We start from the raw sequence: 21,624 nt of genomic DNA on the forward strand, positions 1-21,624 counted from the left end.
AACATATACTATTTTTCCTGAACTGCAGATGAGTATTCATTTCTCAACTCTAGAACACATCAGTTCTTGAAAATTGTTTTCAAGGATGGGAGATAGGATAGCGTTATGCTCCAGTCTGAGGGCGAGCCGCTTTTAACCCTCAGAAACTGCGTGATTTCTCATCAGCAAAGTGCACATAATGATGCCTTTCTCCTCTTCACCGCAAACATGTTGGATAATTGGAAAAAAAAATCCCAATCTCTGAAAGTACATTGTATTGCTCAGAAATAAGTAGGAAATGAGTGTTAATAGGCTCCTGCAAAAATAGAATCTTATTTAAATATTTATGTAAACAACACACTAATTTCCTGGAATTTCATCATGCTGGGGATTTAGGGAGAATAAGCTGCCCCAAAATGAAAACTGTGGCTCAGGGCTGAGCCTTCTCCTTCCTTTTAACCACTTTTCCAACTCTGCCCATCTCCACAACCTTCTAAAGGCAATGATGTTTTTCCAGTGGTGCATTCCGCGCTGCTTTCCCCATCGCCATGACCAAGGCAGCTGCTGTTGCTTATTCTGTCATTTCCTCTGTGATCTCCCTGAAGCTGGCAGTTGCCATGGCAGCGCTTCTCTCTCCAGCCGGGAGGCCAGGTGAAAAGCCTCTCCTGGTCACCGGTCACCAGTGTGCAGCCCGCTCCCAGGCATCTCTGCAGACAGACGGATGCAGAGCCCCCTGCTTGGACCCTGGGCTGGCCCTTGGGGTTTCATCTGGGTGCTGGCTGCTGGCAGCCCCACGGCCTGTCATTTACTCTTCATATGAGCTAAGAGAGAATGCAAGGAAAGGTCAGGCTTGTGCAAAGGAAAGCTGCAAAGCAGAATTTGGCTTTGTCTTGGTGTGTAGGTTTGCGTGACTGAAATCAAAAAGTCATTTTCTTACGTGTGACTCACGTAAAACAGAGGGCAGCTCTCCTGACCAAAGATACCCTCTGTAGCACTGCCTGCGGTGGCCCTAGATTGCTCCTGCCACCTCCTGGCAAGGATCCCCAAAGGCACATCTTTTAGGGAGCTGAAGCCATCTCGAGAGAACTTTTTCCGGCCCTTACTGCCCTCTTTCCCTGAAGAAATGAGGTCATCATTTAAGCAGTGAGAATCCCCAGATGGAAGCTTCTGGAAGCCGTAGACCCACTCGTTTTTATGGTAATGCAGTGCCCAAGTCTAGGGCACCTGAGGATGCCTCTCACTGCCTACCTGCTGAGGAAATGAGCCTGTGAGGTGTAGGCCTGGGTCTTCCCCACCCTATCACTACCTTGAAGCTACACTGGACTCCCTGTGGCCAGATCAGCGATGAGCCCCCATCCTGCCCCCTCCTCTGTGTGTGAGCTGCACCTGCCCCTGTCTGGAAGCCCTTCAAGGTCTACGCCTACTTTTCTGTATTCTCCCTTGAAAAGCAGGCCAAACATCTCCCCTAGTGCGGTGCCTTTTCCAGTCTCCGGGATGATGTTACTGCACCAAGTAGAATTCTTTCTGACAACAGCCTTTGAGCCATCATTTCTCCAAGGGGCCATGGGCCACTCATGTTTGTACCCTCATGTGTGTCTGACACAAGGAGACGGCTCAGTATATGTGGATGAAACGTCCTTAAACCTACCTTACAGGACTGTCTTAGAAATAAACACACGAGCAGTGTGTATGGGGGGCGGGGCAGTGGGGCGGTGAGGAAAATATATGGAGGATTAAAACCACACTGAAATTTTGAATGGCGTCATGAAGAGAGAAAAGTAGAGAAAGGCAACAGGGCAGGTCTGGAAGGTGGACAAAGAGGGAGGCAGGAGAGAGAAGGCGCACCCATCAGAGCTCTAACTAGGACCACGGGAGGCATCCCAGCCAGCAGCTGGAGCTGGGTAGGTAGCAGTTACCCTTGAGGCTAACCACAGGTCCCAATTAACCAGCATCCATCCTTCTTGCAGTTAAGCGTTCAGCGAACTACAAGCCATGTAAATTCCACTTACAACGCTCATGCTAAGAACAGTTTGTGCATTATAAAAAGAAAAAAAAAAGGAAGAAGAATATGCCACAGACACTGCATGTAGCTTGCAAAGCCTAAATCTTTAGGATCTGGCCCTTTACAGAAACAGTTTCCAGATCCCTAACTTAGGTCTTGCCACGATGGGAATTCAGGTTTGGATTTCTGTTGTGTCATCCATCGCAAAGCTGAGAGAAGAAGGAATCACTGCCACTCCTGGAGCAGCCCCAGCTAATGTTGGAAAACAGCCTGTTTCCAAATGCACAACTGTGTGGTGATTTCCAAGTGAGACTCACACACGTATTAACAGACCCTCTGATACACTTGACCTTGGAAGATAGCCCCGAAGCACAGATCAATGTCTAGCACACCTCCCGACCCCCCTCAGCAACTCTTAGCACCCCCAGAGAGGAGAAGTCAAGAGAGAAAGTGGAGACAAGGTCAGGCATTAATGGATCAGAAGAGCCCTGACTGGCCAGGTTTCTTTGACACTGATCCTCACGTGACGTCCGCAGCTGACCCTCACCCATGACCGGCTTCCCCATTGGCAACTGTGCCCTGAAGGTCACGTGTCACTTAGTGCCTGTGGCCGAGTTGGGGGTGGCTGATCCCGTCACCATTTTCATGATGACTCTGTCCCTAGAACATGAATGTTCAATGACGCAGGGCAAAATTCAGTGTTGAATAACTGCTGAATTTTCAGATGCATCAGAGATGGAAGGTCAGGATTAGCGAAGGGTTTTACCACAGGGAGCTGGTGGGCTTCCTTCGGGTCCGGGACTGAGTGAACAGGCTTTGCATCGTCTTTCATCACATTCAGAGCGGCAGCTCTGATATAGAAGGAGAGTTTCCTGTGTGCTGAGCTGGAGGCTCCGGCAAGGGGATGTGATGAGGGCTTAAGGATAAAAGGCATCGACGCACAATAGACACGTGAATAGAGGGGCCCACTAGGGCCCCGTGTGGCATCATCTGTGCTCTTCAAGGAGAGAGTCCACTGCACAGGGTCTGCCGGCCGAGAACCAGGATGGCCCAATACCCAGCCTTCAGCCACCTGCTTCTGTAATCGTCACTCTGCTCCAGCGTCCATTGAGAGACGTTGGACATTAAGCCTAAATAGATCACTGCCCCTTTGCTGTTCCTCATCCAGGCTCCATGTATTCCTGCCAGCTACCCTAGCATGTTCTGAAATATTCTGGAATTATTCTGGCATGGTTTGGAAAGTCCCTCCCACCCGCCGCATACTTCTGTCAGGTCTTTCCTCAGTTGCACCTTCTCAATGAGTCTTACCCTGACCCCCCCCCCCAATTAAATGTCAGTCCACTCCTGCTCAGGCACTCTTGGTCCCCTCCCTCCCTTAACACTCTTCTTTTTAAAAAATAGACTCTATACCATCAGCATACCATAGAATTTGCTGATGTATTTTGTTTAGGATCTATAGTTTTGGTCCCTCCCACAAAGGCAGGAATAGTTGTCTGTTTTGTTCACTGCTGTGTCCCAGACACCCAGAGCAGCATTTGGCACATAACAGGTGCTAAATAAATCACAGTTTAAATGAATATGCTATTTATTTGATAAATAATCATTAAATGAATTCATCCTTTCCCCATCCAGGGGTCAACTGTTCTTGGTTTTATTTTGATTTTGGCTGAACTCTCTCTTGGTCTCCTGTGCTCAGCAAATAATATTCTGCACATTCTGCTCACCCAGGCTCCTTTTTTCTTGTTCTTTGGCTATGCTGCATGGCTTGTGGGATCTTAGTTCCCCATCCAGGGATTGAACTCCTGGAAATGAGAGCACTGGGTCCTAACCACTGGACTGCCAGGGAATTCCCCACACTGCTTCTGTCAGAGATGAGCACATGGTTGTAGATCATGAAGTTTTCCATCAGTCCCTTTTTTTGCCCACTTTTGCCCAGGCTCTGCCCAATTTTGGACCTGGCACACGGTAGGCCCTCAGTAAATTCCCCAAGAGGAATCAGATAGAAGTTTGGGAGTGCCTCCCACTGGGGTGGCTCATCCGAGCCCCATAAGCAACTGAGCCCCAAGCCTCTGGGCGAAGCCAGGAGACCAATACATGGAGGAGAGAATAATTTGCGGGCAGAGGGGAGTGTTGAGGCTTGAGTCTCGGCGTTCCTTCCCTGCTTGGAGAGGATAGAGGACCGCCTCGGGTTTGACAATTAGGAAAGGTCTGTCATCCCTGTATTTTCAGCCAAACAGAATTAGTAGAAGTTGCCTTGCCTAGAAACAAAATTAGGAACTGTAAATTATAGTCTTCATTTATTACTCTTTTACAGATTGAATCGTTTTGGCTTCTGTAGAAATGCAGAAATTATGTATTTTGGAAAATCACATTCATCGTTAATTCTTACCTCTAGCCTTCTCTTCCCACAGGAAAAAGCTAAATAGTCTGCTTTAAAAAAAAAGAAGAAAAAACCATGCTTTCTATTTATAGTACAGCTTCAATTCAAGAGCATTAAATAAATTTTTTTTCTATTTTTTTTATTAGTTTCTGCTTTATAACAAAGTGAATCAGTCATACATATACATCTGTTCCCACATCCCCTCCCTCATGCATCTCCCTCCCTCCCACCCTCCCCATCCCTCCACTCCAGGCAGTCACAAAGCACCGAGCTGATCTCCCTGTGCTCTGCGGCTGCTTCCCACTATCTATCTACCCTACGTTTGGTAGTGTATATATGTCCATGCCTCTCTTTCGCTTTGTCACAGCTTACCCTTCCCCCTCCCCATATCCTCAAGTCCATTCTCAAGTAGGTCTGTGTCTTTATTCCCGTTTTACCCCTAGGTTCTTCATGACATTTTTTTTCTTATATTCCATATATATGTGTTAGCATACGGTATTTGTCTTTCTCTTTCTGACTTACTTCACTCTGTATGACAGACTCTAGGTCTATCCACCTCATTACAAATAGCTCAGTTTCGTTTCTTTTTATGGCTGAGTAATATTCCATTGTATATATGTGCCACATCTTCTTTATCCATTCATCCGATGATGGACACTTAGGTTGTTTCCAGCTCCGGGCTATTGTGAATAGAGCTGCAATGAACATTTTGGTACATGTCTCTTTTTGAATTATGGTTTTCTCAGGGTATATGCCTAGTAGTGGGATTGCTGGATCATATGGTAGTTCTATTTTTAGTTTTTTTGAGGAACCTCCATACAGTTCTCCATAGTGGCTGTACCAATTCACATTCCCACCAGCAGTACAAGAGTGTTCCCTTTTCTCCACACCCTCTCCAGCATTTATTGTTTCTAGATTTCTTGATGATGGCCATTCTGACTGGTGTGAGATGATATCTCATTGTAGTTTTGATTTGCATTTCTCTAATGATTAATGATGTTGAGCATTCTTTCATGTGTTTGTTGGCAGTCTGTATATCTTCTTTGGAGAAATGCCTATTTAAGTCTTCTGCCCATTTTTGGATTGGGTTGTTTGTTTTTTTGCTATTGAGCTGCATGAGCTGTTTATAAATTTTGGAGATTAATCCTTTGTCAGTTGCTTCATTTGCAAATATTTTCTCCCATTCTGAGGGTTGTCTTTTGGTCTTGTTTATGGTTTCCTTTGCTGTGCAAAAGCTTTGAAGTTTCATTAGGTCCCATGTGTTTATCTTTGTTTTTATTTCCATTTCTCTAGGAGGTGGGTCCAAAAGGATCTTGCTGTGATTTATGTCATAGAGTGTTCTACCTATGTTTTCCTCTAAGAGTTTGGTAGTTTCTGGCCTTACATTTAAGTCTTTAATCCATTTTGAGCTTATTTTTGTGTATGGTGTTAGGGAATGATCGAATCTCATACTTTTACATGTCCCTGTCCAGTTTTCCCAGCACCACTTATTGAAGAGGCTGTCCTTTCTCCACTGTACATTCCTGCCTCCTTTATCAAAGATAAGTTGGCCATATGTGCGTGGGTTTATCTCTGGGCTTTCTATCCTGATCCACTGATCTATCTTTCTGTTTTTATGCCAGTACCACACTGTCTTAATTACTGTAGCTTTGTAGTATAGTCTGAAGTCAGGGAGCCTGATTCCTCCAGCTCCTTTTTTCGTTCTCAAGATTGCTTTGGCTATTCGGGGTCTTTTGTTTTTCCAAACAAATTTTGAAATTTTTTGTTCTAGTTCTGTGAAAAATGCCAGTGGTAGTTTGATAGGGATTGCATTGAATCTGTAGATTGCTTTGGGTAGTAGAGTCATTTTCACAATATTGATTCTTCCAATCCAGGAGCATGGTATACCTCTCCATCTGTTTGTATCATCTTTAATTTCTTTCATCAGTGTCTTATAATTTTCTGCATACAGGTCTTTTGTCTCCTTAGGTAGGTTTATTCCTAGATATTTTATTCTTTTTGTTGCAATGGTAAATAGGAGTGTTTTCTTGATTTCATTTTCAAATTTTTCATCATTAGTGTACAGGAATGCCAGAGATTTCTGTACATTAATTTTGTAACCTGCTACTTTACCAAATTCATTGATTAGCTCTAGTAGTTTTTCGGTAGCATCTTTAGGATTCTCTATGTATAGTATCATGTCATCTACAAACAATGACAGCTTTCTTCTTCTTTTCCGATTTGGATTCCTTTTATTTCCTTTTCTTCTCTGATTGCTGTGGCTAAAACTTCCAAAACTAGGTTGAATAAGAGTGGTGAGAGTGGGCAGCCTTGTCTTGTTCCTGATCTTAGTGGAAATGGTTTCAGTTTCTCACCATTGAGGACAATGTTGGCTGTGGGTTTGTCATATATGGCCTTTATTATGTTGAGGAAAGATCCCTCTATGCCTACTTTCTGCAGGGTTTTTATCATAAATGGGTGTTGAATTTTGTCGAAAGCTTTCTCTGCATCTATTGAGATGATCATATGGTTTTTCTCCTTCAACTTGTTAATATGGTGTATCACATTGATTGATTTGCGTATATTGAAGAATCCTTGCATTCCTGGAATAAACCCCACTTGATCATGGTGTATGATCCTTTTAATGTGCTGTTGGATTCTGTTTGCTAGTATTTTGTTGAGGATTTTTGCATCTATGTTCATCAGTGATATTGGCCTGTAGTTTTCTTTCTTTGTGACATCCTTGCCTGGTTTTGGTATCAAGGTGATGGTGGCCTCGTAGAATGAGTTTGGGAGTGTTCCTTCCTCTGAAATTGTTTGGAAGAGTTTGAGAAGGATGGGTGTTAGCTCTTCTCTAAATGTTTGATAGAATTCGCCTGTGAAGCCATCTGGTCCTGGGCTTTTGTTTGATGGAAGATTTTTAATCACAGTTTCAATTTCAGTGCTTGTGATTGGTCTATTCATATTTTCTATTTCTTCCTGAGTCAGTCTTGGCAGGTTGTGCATTTCTAAGAATTTGTCCATTTCTTCCAGGTTGTCCATTTTATTGGCATAGAGTTGCTTGTAGTAATCTCTCATGATCTTTTGTATTTCTGCAGTGTCAGTTGTTACTTCTCCTTTTTCATTTCTAATTCTATTGATTTGAGTCTTCTCCCTTCTTTTCTTGATGAGTCTGGCTAATGGTTTGTCAATTTTGTTTATCTTCTCAAAGAACCAGCTTTTAGTTTGGTTGATCTTTGCTATTGTTTCCTTCATTTCTTTTTCATTTATTTCTGATCTGATCTTTATGATTTCTTTCCTTCTGCTAGCTTTGGGGGTTTTTTGTTCTTCTTTCTCTAATTGCTTTAGGTGCAGGGTCAGTTTGTTTACTCGAAATGTTTCCTGTTTCTTAAGGTGGGATTGTATTGCTATAAACTTCCCCCTTAGAACTGCTTTTGCTGCATCCCATCGGTTTTGGGTTGTCGTGTCTCCATTGTCATTTGTTTCTAGGTATTTTTTAATTTCCTCTTTGATTTCTTCAGTGATCACTTCGTTATTGAGTAGTGTATTGTTTAGCCTCCATGTGTTTGTATTTTTTACAGATCTTTTCCTGTAATTGATGTCTAGTCTCATAGCATTGTGGTCGGAAAAGATACTTGATACAATTTCAATTTTCTTAAATTTACCAAGGCTTGATTTGTGACCCAAGATATGATCTATCCTGGAGAATGTTCCATGAGCACTTGAGAAAAATGTGTATTCTGTTGTTTTTGGATGAAATGTCCTATAAATATCAACTAAGTCCATCTTGTTTAATGTATCATTTAAAGCTTTTGTTTCCTTATTTATTTTCATTTTGGACGATCTGTCCATTGGTGAAAGTGGGGTGTTAAAGTCCCCTACTATGATTGTGTTACTGTCGATTTCCCCTTTTATGGCTGTTAGTATTTGCCTTATGTATTGAGGTGCTCCTATGTTGGGTGCATAAATATTTACAATTGTTATATCTTCTTCTTGGATCGATCCCTTGATCATTATGTAGTGTCCTTCTTTGTCTCTTCTAATAGTCTTTATTTTAAAGTCTATTTTGTCTGATATAAGAATTGCTACTCCAGCTTTCTTTTGATTTCCATTTGCATGGAATATCTTTTTCCATCCCCTTACTTTCAATCTGTATGTGTCTTTAGGTCTGAAGTGGGTCTCTTGTAGACAGCATATATATGGGTCTTGTTTTTGTATCCATTCAGCCACTCTGTGTCTTTTGGTGGGAGCATTTAGTCCATTTACATTTAAGGTAATTATTGATATGTATGTTCCTATTCCCATTTCCTTAATTGCTTTGGGTTCGTTATTGTAGGTATATTCCTTCTGTTGTGTTTCTTGCCTAGAGAAGTTCCTTTAGCATTTGTTGTAAAGCTGGTTTGGTGGTGCTGAACTCTCTCAGCTTTTGCTTGTCTGTAAAGGTTTTAATTTCTCCATCAAATCTGAATGAGATCCTTGCTGGGTAGAGTAGTCTTGGCTGCAGGTTTCTCTCCTTCATCACTTTAATTATGTCCTGCCACTCCCTTCTGGCTTGTAGAGTTTCTGCTGAGAGATCAGCTGTTAACCTGATGGGGATTCCCTTGTGTGTTATTTGTTGTTTTTGCCTTGCTGCTTTTAATATGATTTCTTTGTGTTTAATTTTTGACAGTTTGATTAATATGTGTCTTGGTGTATTTCTCCTTGGATTTCTTCTGTATGGGACTCTCTGTGCCTCCTGGACTTGATTAACTATTTCCTTTCCCATATTGGGGAAGTTTTCAACTATAATCTCTTCAAATATTTTCTCAGTCCCTTTCTTTTTCTCTTCTTCTTCTGGAACCCCTATAATTCGAATGTTGGTGCGTTTAATGTTGTCCCAGAGGTCTCTGAGACTGTCCTCTGTTCTTTTCATTCTTTTTTCTTTATTTTGCTCTGCATCAGTTATTTCCACTATTTTATCTTCCACCTCACTTATCCTTTCTTCTGCCTCAGTTATTCTGCTATTGATCCCATCTAGAGTATTTTTTATTTCATGTATTGTGTTTTTAATCGATGCTTGATTCATCTTTAGTTCTTCTAGGTCCTTGTTAACTGTTTCTTGCATTTTGTCTATTCTATTTCCAAGGTTTTGGATCATCTTTACCATCATTATTCTGAATTCTTTTTCAGGTAGACTGCCTATTACCTCTTCATTTGTTAGGTCTGGTAGGTTTTTATCTTGCTCCTTCACCTGCTGTGTGTTTTTCTGTCTTCTCATTTTGCTTATGTTACTGTGTTTGGGGTCTCCTTTTTGCAGGCTGCAGATTCGTAGTTCCCGTTGTTTTTCGTGTCTGACCCCAGTGGCTAAGGTTGTTTCAGTAGGTTGTGTAGGCTTCCTGGTGGGGGGGACTAATGCCTGTGTTCTGGTGGTTGAGGCTCGATCTTGTCTTTCTGGTGGACAGGTCCACGTCTGGTGGTGTGTTTTGGGGTGCCTATGGCCTTATTATGTTTTTAGGTAGCTTCTCTGCTAATGGGTGGGGTTGTGTTCCTGCCTTGCTAGTTGCTTGGCATAGGGTGACCAGCACTGTAGCTTGCTGGTCGTTGACTGAAGCTGGGTGCTGGTGTTGGGATGGAGATCTCTGGGAGATTTTTGCTGCTTGATATTATGTGGAGCTGGGAGGTCTCTTGTGGACCCGTGTCCTGAAGTTGGCTCTCCCACTTCAGAGGCACAGCACTGGCTCCTGGCTGCAGCACCAAGAGCCTTTCATCCACCCAGCTCAGAATAACAGGGAGAAAAAGCAGAAAGAAAGAATTAGTAGAAGAAAGAAAGAGAGAGGGAAAGAAAGGAAGAAGGGAAGAAAGGAAGGAAGGAAGGAAGAAAGAAAGAAAGGAGGGAGGGAGTGAGGAAGGATGGAAAGAAAGAAGGAAAGAAAGGAGGGAGGGAGGGAGCAATGAAAGCAAAAGGAAGAGTGAATGGAAGAAGGGAGGGAGGGAGGGAGGAAGGAAAGAAAGAAAGAAAGACAGGAGGGAGGGAGGGAGGAAGGAAAGAAAAAGAAAGTGGAAAGAAGAAGGGTGGGAGGGAGGGAGGAAAGAAAAAGGAAAAATGAAAGGAAGAGCGGAGGGAGGGAGGGAGGAAGGGAAGGTAGGAAAAAAAGAAAGAGCAGGTAAAGTAAAATAGAATAAAGTATGAAATATAGTAGCGTTATTAAAATTAGAAAGTAATTATTGGAAAAAAAAAAAAAAAACGGACCGATAGAACCCTGGGACATATGGTGGAAGCAAAGCTATACAGAGAGAATCTTACACAGAAGATTACACATACACATTCACAAAAAGAGAGCAGGGGGAAAAATCAAAAATCTTGCTCTCCAAGCCCACCTCCTCAATTTGGGATAATTCGTTGTAAAAAGAGGAAAAGGGCAAGAAGTCTGAAATCTTGCTCTCTAAGTCCACCTCCTTATTTTGGAATAATTCGTTGTAAAAAGAGGAAAAGGGGGGGAAGTCTTAAATCTTGTCCTCAAAGTCCACTTCCTCAATTTGGGATGATTCGCTGTCCATTCATGCACTCCACAGACGCAGGGCACATCAAATGGACCGTGGAGCTTTAATCCACTGCCTCCGAGGCTGCACAGAGAGATTTCCCTGACTCTGCTCTCACAGCTCCCGGGTCTCAGCCTTGGACCTGGCCCCGCCTCTGTGCGTAGGTCACCGGAGGGCGTCCGTTCTTCGCTCAGACAGGACGGGTTTAAAGGAGCCGCTGATTCGGGGGCTCTGGCTCACTCATGCAGAGGGGAGGGAGGGGCGCGCAGTGTGGGGCAGGCCTGCGGCAGCAGAGGCCGGCGTGACGTTGCAGCAGCCCGTGGCGCTCCGTGCGCTTTCCCGGGAAAGCCGTCCCCGGGTCTCGGGACCCCGGCAGTGGCGGGGTGCACAGGTCCCCCGGAAGGCGGGGCGGACAGTGACCCACGCTCGCACACAGGCCCCGCGGCTGCGGTGGTGGCGGGCGGCGGCAGGAGGCGGCGGTGGTGGGCCACGGGGGCGGCGGCGGCAGCGGGCCGCGGCGGCGGCGGCGCCGGGCGGCGGCAGGCGGTGGCGGTGGCGGCGGGCCGCGGCGGCGGCGGCGGCGGCGGCGGCGGCGGCGGCGGGCGGCGGCGGGCGGTGGGCGGCGGCGGGCGGTGGGCGGCGGCGGCGGCGGCGGCCCACGCCCGTCTCTGAGGTCCACGCCTTACCTGCGGCTCGCGCCTGTCTCCGGCGCTTCCCTAAGCAGCCCTTTTAATGCCCTCTCCTCGCACACCAGGAAACAAAAGTGATAGTGAAAAAAGACTCTTGCCTCTTCAGCAACTCCAGACCCTTTCCCCGGACTCTCTCCGGGCTAGCCGTGGTGCACTAACCCCTTCAGGCTCTCTTCCTGCCGCCAGCCCCAGTCCTCTCCCTGCGCTCCGACTGAAAGCCGAAACCCAAGCCTCAGCTCCCAGCCCCGCCCGCCACGGCGGCCGAGCAGACAAGCCTCTCGGGCTGGTGTGTGCCTGAGGGCACCGATCCTCTGTGCCGGAATCTCTCCGCTTTGCCCTCCACACCCCTGTTGCTGTGCTCTCCTCCGCTACTCCGAAGCTTTCCCCCTCCGCCACCTGCAGTCTCCGCCCGCGAAGGGGCTTGTAGTGTGTGGAAACCTTTCCTCCTTCACGGCTCCCTCTCACTGGTGCAGGTCCCGTCCCTATCCTATTGTCTCTGTTTATTCTTTTTTTCTTTTGCCCTACCCAGGTATGTGGGGAGTTTCTTGCCTTTTAGGGGGTCTGAGGTCTTCTGTCAGCGTTCAGTAGGTGTTCTGTAGGAGTTGTTCCACGTGTAGATGAATTTCTGATGTATCTGTGGGGAGGAAGGTGATCTCCGCGTCTTACTCTTCCGCCATCTTCCTCCGGGCCATAAATAAATTTTTAAGTGTCAAATGTCAACACAATTTTCAAATGTAGTTAAATCAGTGGAGGCCTAATGGTTGATCTTCAATCATGTCAGCATTGGGAATTCAATCTGCCTTGGATTCTAATTTTACAGAAATTGTCCTTCTGCAATGAGATGAGGATCCATGAAAAAAACATTACTGTGCAGGATTTGTAAGGAAAGCGCTAAAATTCTCGAAGCAGGCTCATTTTTTATATCATTTTTAAAGGGCTTGTCTTATAATGTTTTAGAAACTTAGAGTAGAAATTTCAGCACCCAAACAAAAACTCTTCCTAATTATATTGGGTACCGTGCCATTGTGAGTATTGGGTTACATTCTTTTAGTCTCTGCCTTTAATATAGTTTCTATCACTTTATTTTATTTATTTATTTATTTATTTATTTATTTATTTATTTATTTTTTGTGGTACGTGGGCCTCTCACTGCTGTGGCCTCTCCCATTGCGGAGCACAGGCTCTGGACGCGCAGGCTCAGCGGCCATGGCTCACGGGCCCAGCTGTCCCGCAGCATGTGGGATCTTCCTGGACCGGGGCATGAACCCATGTCCCCTGCATCGGCAGGCAGACTCTCAACCACTGCGCCACCAGGGAAGTCCTATCACTTTATTTTTAAGAGAGGGGAAGTCTGAGTGCATTCACTTCAGAGACTAGGCAGATTAATAAATGAATTACTAACAAATCACAGAAGTATTTATAGGCTAAGTAAAAAAGGTTTTGTGTCCTTACAAATAGTCACATCTGTCCTGGAGTCAGGGACTGTCCCTCCACCACTTCACAGGGACCTTCATAAAATACCAGACCAGACTGAAAAAAAAACTGTCCCCATTTCTCACTTTATGTTTTATGATAGAATCAAGGACATTTTTAAAGCACTCTCCTAGTACCTTTGTTTTTAATTATGAATATGTCTCAAGGAGAAAATGAAGGCTGTGACCATTGCCTGCCATGCCCCTGAAAAGGCTGCAGCAAAGGCCAAAGGATGTGGAATGGATGGGGCCCCAACAGTGCCTTCGATTTCCAGGGAGCGGGTTCCTTGTTCAATGTGATTTAGCATAATTAAAATAATCAAGCATCAGTATAGCCATCAGACCTCAACATAATTTTTCAAGGATTTTAATGGGTGAACCACATGCTTCTTGCTGACCACAGAACTCTCGGTGTGTGAGAGAAATCTGTTCCGTGTGCTTTCCTTGGATCTGTTATCAAAATGTTCCGGCATAAAGGGCTTGACCCTGTGAGCAGAAATGTGGTGCAGACACATAACAATGATCACAATTATCTGGATGCCAGCCTCTCCCTGGGTTACTGTTCCAGAAATTAGCTTCAATGCTAGCACAGCCTTTTCACCTGGAGAATCAATCAACCCAAGGGGCTGCAGGACCCCTAGAAAACTAACTACCCTGTGCCCTTCTGGGGAGGGAGAAGTGTGCTCTGAGTTTCAGCATCCAAGCACTGCTTCACCCTTCAAAGCAAGGACTCTCTCTGGACTGGGTTCCTGAGGCCACACAGTTTCAAGTCTGTTGGGAAAAGAGGGAAAGACTGTCCCTAAGCTGAGGTGGGGGGCTTGTGGGCACGGGCAGGAAACTGATGGAGGCAAAAGACAGGCTCTGATCTGCCCGGGGGCAGGTGTGTTTAGGTTCCCCTGAGATATTGGACCTGGCTGGGACATAGGGTGCGTGGAGGTGGGGTGCGCAGAACAGACACCTGCTGAGGAAGGCAGGACACAGAGAGGGGCAAAGTTAGTGTGAGGGGCGAGAAGTTTGAAGCGTGAGCTGGGCCCATGTCCCCTTTAAAGAGGTAAAGTGAAGACCAGAATTAATGTTTAGGAACAAAGTTGACACCTGGGCCAGGCATAGATGCTGGTCTGGAGCAGGGTATCAGGGGCAGAGGCTATGTCCCCAGTGAGGAGAGAGACAGGGAAAGCAGAGAACAGAGACATTAAGGGTCGATTTCAGGGAGGGCTTCGCTAGACTGCGGATGCAGGGCGGGAGGAAGGGAGCAACCTGCTGACCTGACTCTCTCCCTGGTTCTTGTAAACATTTCCAGCAGCTGAGCAGACACCTCAGTACAATGTCCCCACTTCCCTTCCAATTCATACTTCTGAAATGTAATGAATCGTCTTTTCTGGAAATTCGGCTTCCTCTCTTGCACCCTCACATTACCATTCTCCCCCAGTCCCACCAGCCCCAACTGTGGAATTGCCCCCCACCTTTCTTCCTTCATGTGGGGGAGCAGCCCTCAGGTTTTATTACTCTACTTAGTAACAATTCCAGCATCCGCTGCTTCTCTCCCGTTGTCACTGTTTATCCCCAGTCCACCCAGCGACATTTCTCCTGCAGCCATCAGTGATCTCATAAAGCCCCTCAATGGACCGCTGGCTGCATTACATACTATCCTCATCGGTGAAATCACCCCCGCCGGTGGGTCAGTGCTCTCACGTGCAGGGCACACTCTTTTCCACTGGCCACTGCAACAGTCCAAGCCTCTACTGTGTTCCTGATGCCCTCTACTCTCCCTTGACTTTGCCCCTTAGAATTTTGGTGAAAAGAGAGACTATCAGATTTGAACCTCCTCCCTGCAAGCAGCAAGCATACCTGTGTTTTCGCTCACCTTGCTTCCCTCCCCAGTAGGTCTGCCAAAGCTCCTTCTTGCTTCCTCTTCCTCGCATCCCAGCGGTTCTGGCCCCTACGTCCCCCCTCTGCCCACCACCTCCCCTCCTGCTTCTGTCCTCTGGCTTCTCTGCTGGGGCATTGTCCCTTAGAGTGTAACTTTTCTTTTGGCTATTTCTCCAACTTCCCCCATAAAAACACCCAGTGAGAATAATAATCATCATGACTGCCCATGTGTTCTGAGCGAGCACACTGTTTTCATAACAATCCTGACATAAATTGTATTGTCCCATTATATACAGAAGGAAACTGAGGCACAGAAAAATTAAGTAACCTAGAAAAAACCACCCAGCTACTAAGCGAGGGAGCAAGAATTTGAACTCAGGCAGAAAGACTCAAACACCCACCAACTTAGCAACTGCACTGTGGTGTCACTCAAAACTTCTCTCTCTGAAAAACAGAAAACATGTTTCCCTTGTTCTCGCATCTCCCCTAAAATGACCCTTCTCTTTCCCCTTCCTCTCACTTCCAAACCCTTCAGGTTGGTTTCCGTTTGCCATTCCTGATTTCTCATCTCCAGTGCTCCTGGCATCTCCACATCCACAGAAATGGCCATTTGTAGCTCAGCAGGGATTGAAAAACTGTCCTTCAGACAATATGTGATCACCCAGTGGGGTCTCTCCCTGCTGACCCCTGGGTTACTGTCTGCTTCCATTTCTCCGAAGACACTTGAGTATGTGCTGTGTTGTATCCACATCTTCCTCTCTGTGTGCTCGGCCCGGTGTTCTGATTAGATTACAGACTCTTGCTGGACAGGGATGTCTCCCCTCTCTAAGTTCCACGCTGTGTATGTAGTACAGGGTACATCCCTAGTACCTAGTGATTGACTGTCCCTGGGAGGTAAGTGGCCCCCCTGCAACCACTGGAAATAGTTTGGAGTGAGTTGCATGCTTTGTTTTACTCTTCCACTGTGTCTGTCCTCTGTGGCTGTAGCCCCAGGTTAATAGGAGTTTCCCATTGGAAAGTGTAGAGAACTAAAGCCATCAAAGAGACTCAGAAGCCTTTTTTTCTCTTCCCTAAGTAGTCCTGAGCATCCTGAGGGGCCTCAATGCACGTCACTAAACAAAACTTCCAAAGGAAGGAGAGGGGTCTTCAGCAGCCACCCTAGAGTTTTATCAAAGAAATGTTGTTTTACAACTTCCTGTTTTATGGGTTTATTAACCTGAGGTTTATTCATCAAGTTGTCAAGGACAAGGTGAGGAAGAATACGAGGATGGGTCCTCAGCATCTATTTTTTCTAGGAGCGAGTGAGCAAGAGGTAAACGTTGTATGCAGTGACTCTGCAAAATTGGTTTTCCCACTAAAGCTGCTGTGGCGTGTCTTCTGGGCCTGTGTATTGTTGTGTGGGTTCCTATTTGCTCTGGAAACCATCTCTAACTGGTCTGTGGGTTTTGGTCTTTACAGCTCCCGACGGCCCGCCTCAGGAAGTTCACCTGGAGCCCATCTCATCCCAGAGCATCAGGGTCACCTGGAAGGTAAACCCAGCAAACACTTGTCTTCTTGGCACTTTGTCCATGGGGGCTGGAGAGCACTTCACTCACGTTAAGTGTTATGATGCCAAGGCAACGTGCCTTGTGATGCCTTTTTTTTGTTTGCGGTACGCGGGCCTCTCACTGTTGTGGCCTCTCCTGTTGCGGAGCACAGGCTCCGGATGCGCAGGCTCAGTGGCCATGGCTCACGGCCCCAGCCGCTCCGCAGCATGTGGGATCTTCCCGGACTGGGGCACGAACCCACGTCCCCTGCATCGGCAGGCGGACTCTCAACCACTGTGCCACCAGAGAAGCCTGCCTTTTTTTTTTTTCAATTTTTATTGTAGTATGGTTGATTTACAATGTTGTGTTAGTTTCAGGTGTACAGCAAAATTATACATATGAAACTTTTATGTGGCAGAGTTAGATTAAAAGCCCTTTTATTAAAATCCAGCATTTGTATCCACATTTGAATACATTTACAGCAACTTCTGTATCTACAGAGAGTGAAGTTTGGGGGCCTTATTTTTAGTCTTTGAATCGTGATCGTGTCCTAAGCACTGCTCTGCACTCGGAAATCGGGAAACGGACGTGCATGACTGCGCTCGTTAATTCATCCCAGTGAAAACTTTTCCTAATTGCTTTTCCTAAATGACAAATCATGGTGTGGTAGACAGCCCACCAAGTGGCAGGGAGGAAAAAGGTCCTTGCTGTGCCCCCAGCTAGCGGTGGCCTCACACACACACCCAGGGAAGGGGGGCGGCGCTGGGCCAGCTGCCGTCCCAGGCAGTGGTCCCTCCAGCATGGCCAGCAGATGAGGACTGGCTGCTGGTGAGCTGAGGGCTCATTGCCAGCTGCTGGGAGAGAAAGCGTGAGCCACAATACAAACAAGCACACCATTCAGCATGCTGTTTCCTCCGGCAGACATGTTTTTCTTAGCAAAACTTTCTCAGTGAAGGAAACAGTGTTGATTGATGTTCTGGCCCAAGCTCATCACAAACCAGCACACTAGGCAGTGCTGCCCCAGGGATCTTGAAGTCACTGACGTGGTGGGTGAAACTGCTTGAGAATTAGTCACCCCCTTCATGTGGTCTTGGAGCCAACCGCCTTAGCCCAAATTCCATTTTATCTAGAATGCTGTTACTGGGTCAGAACGTCTGTAAAGCTGCATTTACCTTTCCACTTCTGGGTTTCTCTCATCACACATGTTCTCTTCTTACCTCCTTCCTTGCCATTTTTTCTGTGTTCTCACTCAGAGAGGAAGGTAAGAGCCACAGTGAGGTCTTCAAACTGCCCACCTCTCGGTCCCATTAAAAACCTTATTCGTTGCACCACTTGTTGGGTTTTTTCCTTCTAGCATCAGCTCTTTCATAAAATGACCAGCCTCTATAACAAATAAAAAGAAAAGGATTTTCAAGTTTGGGGTGGACATCACCTTGGGTGTTAACACACAGTAGGGCAGCAAGCCCCTTTGTGCTCTCTTTTTACAGCCCGGCCACTGAGCTGTGATTCTAGCAGGCAACACACCGCAACTGTTCAGCTGCTCAGATAGGGCAGGCCGAGCCAGGTGGGGAGGGGGCCATTCGTCTTTGTGAGCACATCCGCCAGCTGTGAGCATCACACATTGCGCGATGAAAGGCACTCAGCAAGCCACAGCCCCACACGCAGCCCAGCCACTGGGCAAATGTAATGCTGACTCACTCTTGTCTTGTGTTAAAGACTGGGAAGTTTCCTCCACCAGCCCTCCGCATTCTCTTGCCTTTTGCCACTGAAAAGCTATTACGGTGGCCCCTAGAGCTTTCTGTATCCTGCAGGAGAGAGGTGTCTGTCCCCAGAGCTCTTATAACTAAAAATAGAAACTTCAGAGGCTTTAAAAGCCATTGCATCCTTTCTGTCTCCATAGAAAAGCAGCAGGAAAAGTCAGTAGGTTGCAGTTAAATTTCTTCTGAATGTCAAAAGGATGAACAAGTCGTGGGCTATTGAAAGGAGGCCTCACCTCCACGAGACTGTGAACTGGTTTTGCTGTCCTATTCATGGAACCGTGATTTCTCACAGGGTAGCAGGCTGCAGAAAAGGATGTGGGTACCACTGAGTGGAGTAGGGGCTGCTCGTTGATTGGCTGTCATTTCACACTGGCCTGATTGCATCATGAAAGTGTGTCACTGATTCAACCAAACTGTATATGAGTCTAGGTAATCCAAAGTATGATGTATTACATAAAATATGCCTTTATTTTATGGCGTTAAAGTCCCAGATTTACATCTTGGGTAAAGAGACTAATAGGAAAGGAGGAGAAAGAAGTAAAGAAAGAGGAAGAAACTGTTTTAGCCCAAGGAGGGGGCCACACACCTGTCAGCCAGGATGGAAATACTGAGGGGACTGAGGCAGAAACTCATTGAGGGTCACAAGAAAACTCATCAGAAGTAAAAGGTGTGCTCAATGAAGAGACATGAGATAGAGGGAAGAACAGCTCTGGGCTTTGGGTGGGAATATAGCCATTTTAGACACTAAACCTCTTAAAGGTCAGGGGCAGCTTGGCAGACGTTTCATAACATCAGAGACAGAAGTTAAATTTGTTTAATTATCCCTGTACAAGCAACACTGTTGTAACAGACACCTTCTAGTGAACGAAATTAACAACTTTTCCTGCTTAACTTGGTTATTTCTTTCACCAAAGAAAAGTTTCAAGTGTTTAAGTTTTCAAGTACGCCAGAGGTTACACATGCCTTACTGGCTATAGACCAAACCCCAGAGGACAGCCCAGCCACCAGCATCAGGTTGCAGCATCCTGTCTCAGGTTTACCACCCTCTCCTCCCCCAGTTCTAGGGAACCGTGCTGTCCTCTTCTCTCCTCAGCTGTCATTGCTGCTCTCAATGTTTGTAGCATCCCCCCTCCCCCCCACCTGTCCCATCCTGCTTACTCAGGGCTCTGGTCCTGCCTGACTCCCTCGGTGAAGATGTGTAAATCTCCAAATTAATTGTTCGACCCTTTGTGTTACCCATGATTCTGGGAGATAGTCCCATGAGATCCCTGTCACACGCTTTCTACAGTCCATTTTGTCGCATCTCCTCTGCTGTTTTGTGAGCTCTTGGAGACAGGGAGGGTCTTATTTATCCTTGATCCTCGTGGCTGGCAGGTCTGTATGAATGAATGAATGAATGAATGAGGGCATATGTGAATAACAAGTGCTTGTGTCGCGCTAGCCTCTGAAGCACATGTCTTGCAGGAACTGCCATGGAGAAGGCCCCCTAGCTTTTAGGATCTCCCAAAACCAGGCTGTAAGATGGCAAGAGTCTAATTCATGCTACAGTACAATACTCCGGAGTGTACAGTGGTGGACCACTGTACCCACATTCAGTGTCCCAGATAGACCAGCCATTCTGCATGCGGGTTTCTACTCTAATTGTTTGCAAAATAAATGGTAGTAATGATCCAGTAAAAGTGTGATACATTTTAGAGGAAATGGGCATCCGAGCATCACTTAAATGTAAGCCCACAGGAAGATGCCCAAGAACCAGGACCATATTAACTTGTCTATATTATGGAAGATGAAGGCTCAGAAAGGGCTTTTCCGTAATTTTACATATTTTGAGTTACTTCAAGTTGCTAAGCAGTGCCTTAACAAGAACTCAAGAGATAAAGAAAGAGTTCTAAGTAAAATAAAAATTAGGTAAATGATAATAAAAGTTCACTTCCTAGCTCTTGCTCCACACGCCTTGAAAAACAGAAAGTTTGCATAAGCCTTTTGCATAAGTAAATACAATTTACTGCATGTTTCTGCTGGGGTTATTCAAAACCAGAAAGAATATTGAAGGCTACGGATTACTGATAACCACGTATTTGATCAAGTACCTGAAAATTGTAAAACTAAATGAGAGTTATTTGGTTTTTCAGAAAATTCAGATTTTAGTCTGTCGCCTAAGTATAAAAACACTGACAGAACGAACGAGTCTCTTTTGACAGTCCCTGTCACCTTCACTTCTGGTCAGTCTCAGAATCAACTGATCCCATTTTATGCAAATTAAGGACAGTTTGAAGGCTATTTACATATGCTCATTAAATAAAACTTCCAGAGTTTGGAATATTTAATTACTATAGATATCTCAAAACATTTACCCAGAGAATGCAATTTAAGGCAGAGACTTTTTTTCCTATTGACGTACATGTTTTGTTTTGTTTTGAATGAGAAATCTTTTAGAGCCATAGGCTATCCTGAAAATATGAAATTGTCCACTGCTTAAATATTGCATTGCTGAAAACAAACTGACTCCGGATAAAAATCCTGAGAATGATTTTGCCACTTTCCTGCCCTTCCGTATCATCCTCTCTGACTGAGATTTTATTTAGAACGAATAACATTGCAGAAGACACGTGATTTCCATAAAATATGAACACTGGGTATTTGGGGATTTAATTAAATTTTAGAAATCTGAAGGATACTTTTAACTAAAGCCCCACACCTCCACAATCCCCAATAATTCCAAGTAATTGAGGCATCATTACAATCTAGTATATGTTTCAGAGAAGAGCTCTTACAATGGGAAAATGGCTTAGTTTGTCATTTAAAAACAAAACTGCCTTATTGCCAGTGATCTTCATAGCAATGATTTAATAAACTGCAGACGCCACTTGACTTCTACATCCAAATCCCTCTTCCTCCAGGGAAAGGAATACCCCACTGGAAAGGAGCACCTTCTAGCACTGGAATTTCCTGGCTGGGATTCCTGGGAAACCTGTCTTCCTGAGCATTTGCTCTCTGCCAGGCGCTCTGCTCAATTCTTACATGCATTATACATTTGGATCTGTGTGCTGGGTATACCCAGTTCTGTACAACCTCCTCAGGTTACAGGGGTTTGCCCAAGATCTGAGGGCTCGTGACTGTCAAAGGACCCCTACCTACCTTGGCAATCTGACTTTGCCTGCCGGGCTTAAAGCAATTGATGAGCTAAAGTACCTTGAATGATGATATTGCACTTGTACATGGAAAGGTTCAACAACTATGAGTTCCTCTTCCAAAGCCTTCCAACCTCATGCTATAAATGTTACCCAACCCCACTGAGGTTAAAGAAAATATGTAACCTGCACATTTTACTTGCTACCACTTTCTTTCCAAATTGTAAACTTAACCTTAGCATATCTGGAGTAGTAAGTCGACATCTTTCTTTCCTAAGTCAGTTGAAATTCAAAAGGGTTGCCTTGAAATTAATTTTA

The 21,624-nt window shown here is 45.4% G+C and overlaps 1 protein-coding gene across 1 annotated transcript in view; it reads left to right on the plus strand.

The window, feature by feature from the left end:
* The window catches only part of DSCAM (DS cell adhesion molecule), a 753,140-nt gene that overhangs the window by 609,578 nt on the left and 121,938 nt on the right, over positions 1–21,624 (plus strand). The window contains exon 17 of the mRNA XM_060098767.1: positions 16,348–16,418. Within this exon, the coding sequence (XP_059954750.1) occupies positions 16,348–16,418 (71 nt within the window). The remainder of the gene's footprint in view (positions 1–16,347; positions 16,419–21,624) is intronic.

The sequence above is a fragment of the Mesoplodon densirostris genome, chromosome 5 (genome assembly GCF_025265405.1).
Source record: "Mesoplodon densirostris isolate mMesDen1 chromosome 5, mMesDen1 primary haplotype, whole genome shotgun sequence".
Taxonomy (NCBI): Eukaryota; Metazoa; Chordata; class Mammalia; order Artiodactyla; family Ziphiidae; genus Mesoplodon; species Mesoplodon densirostris.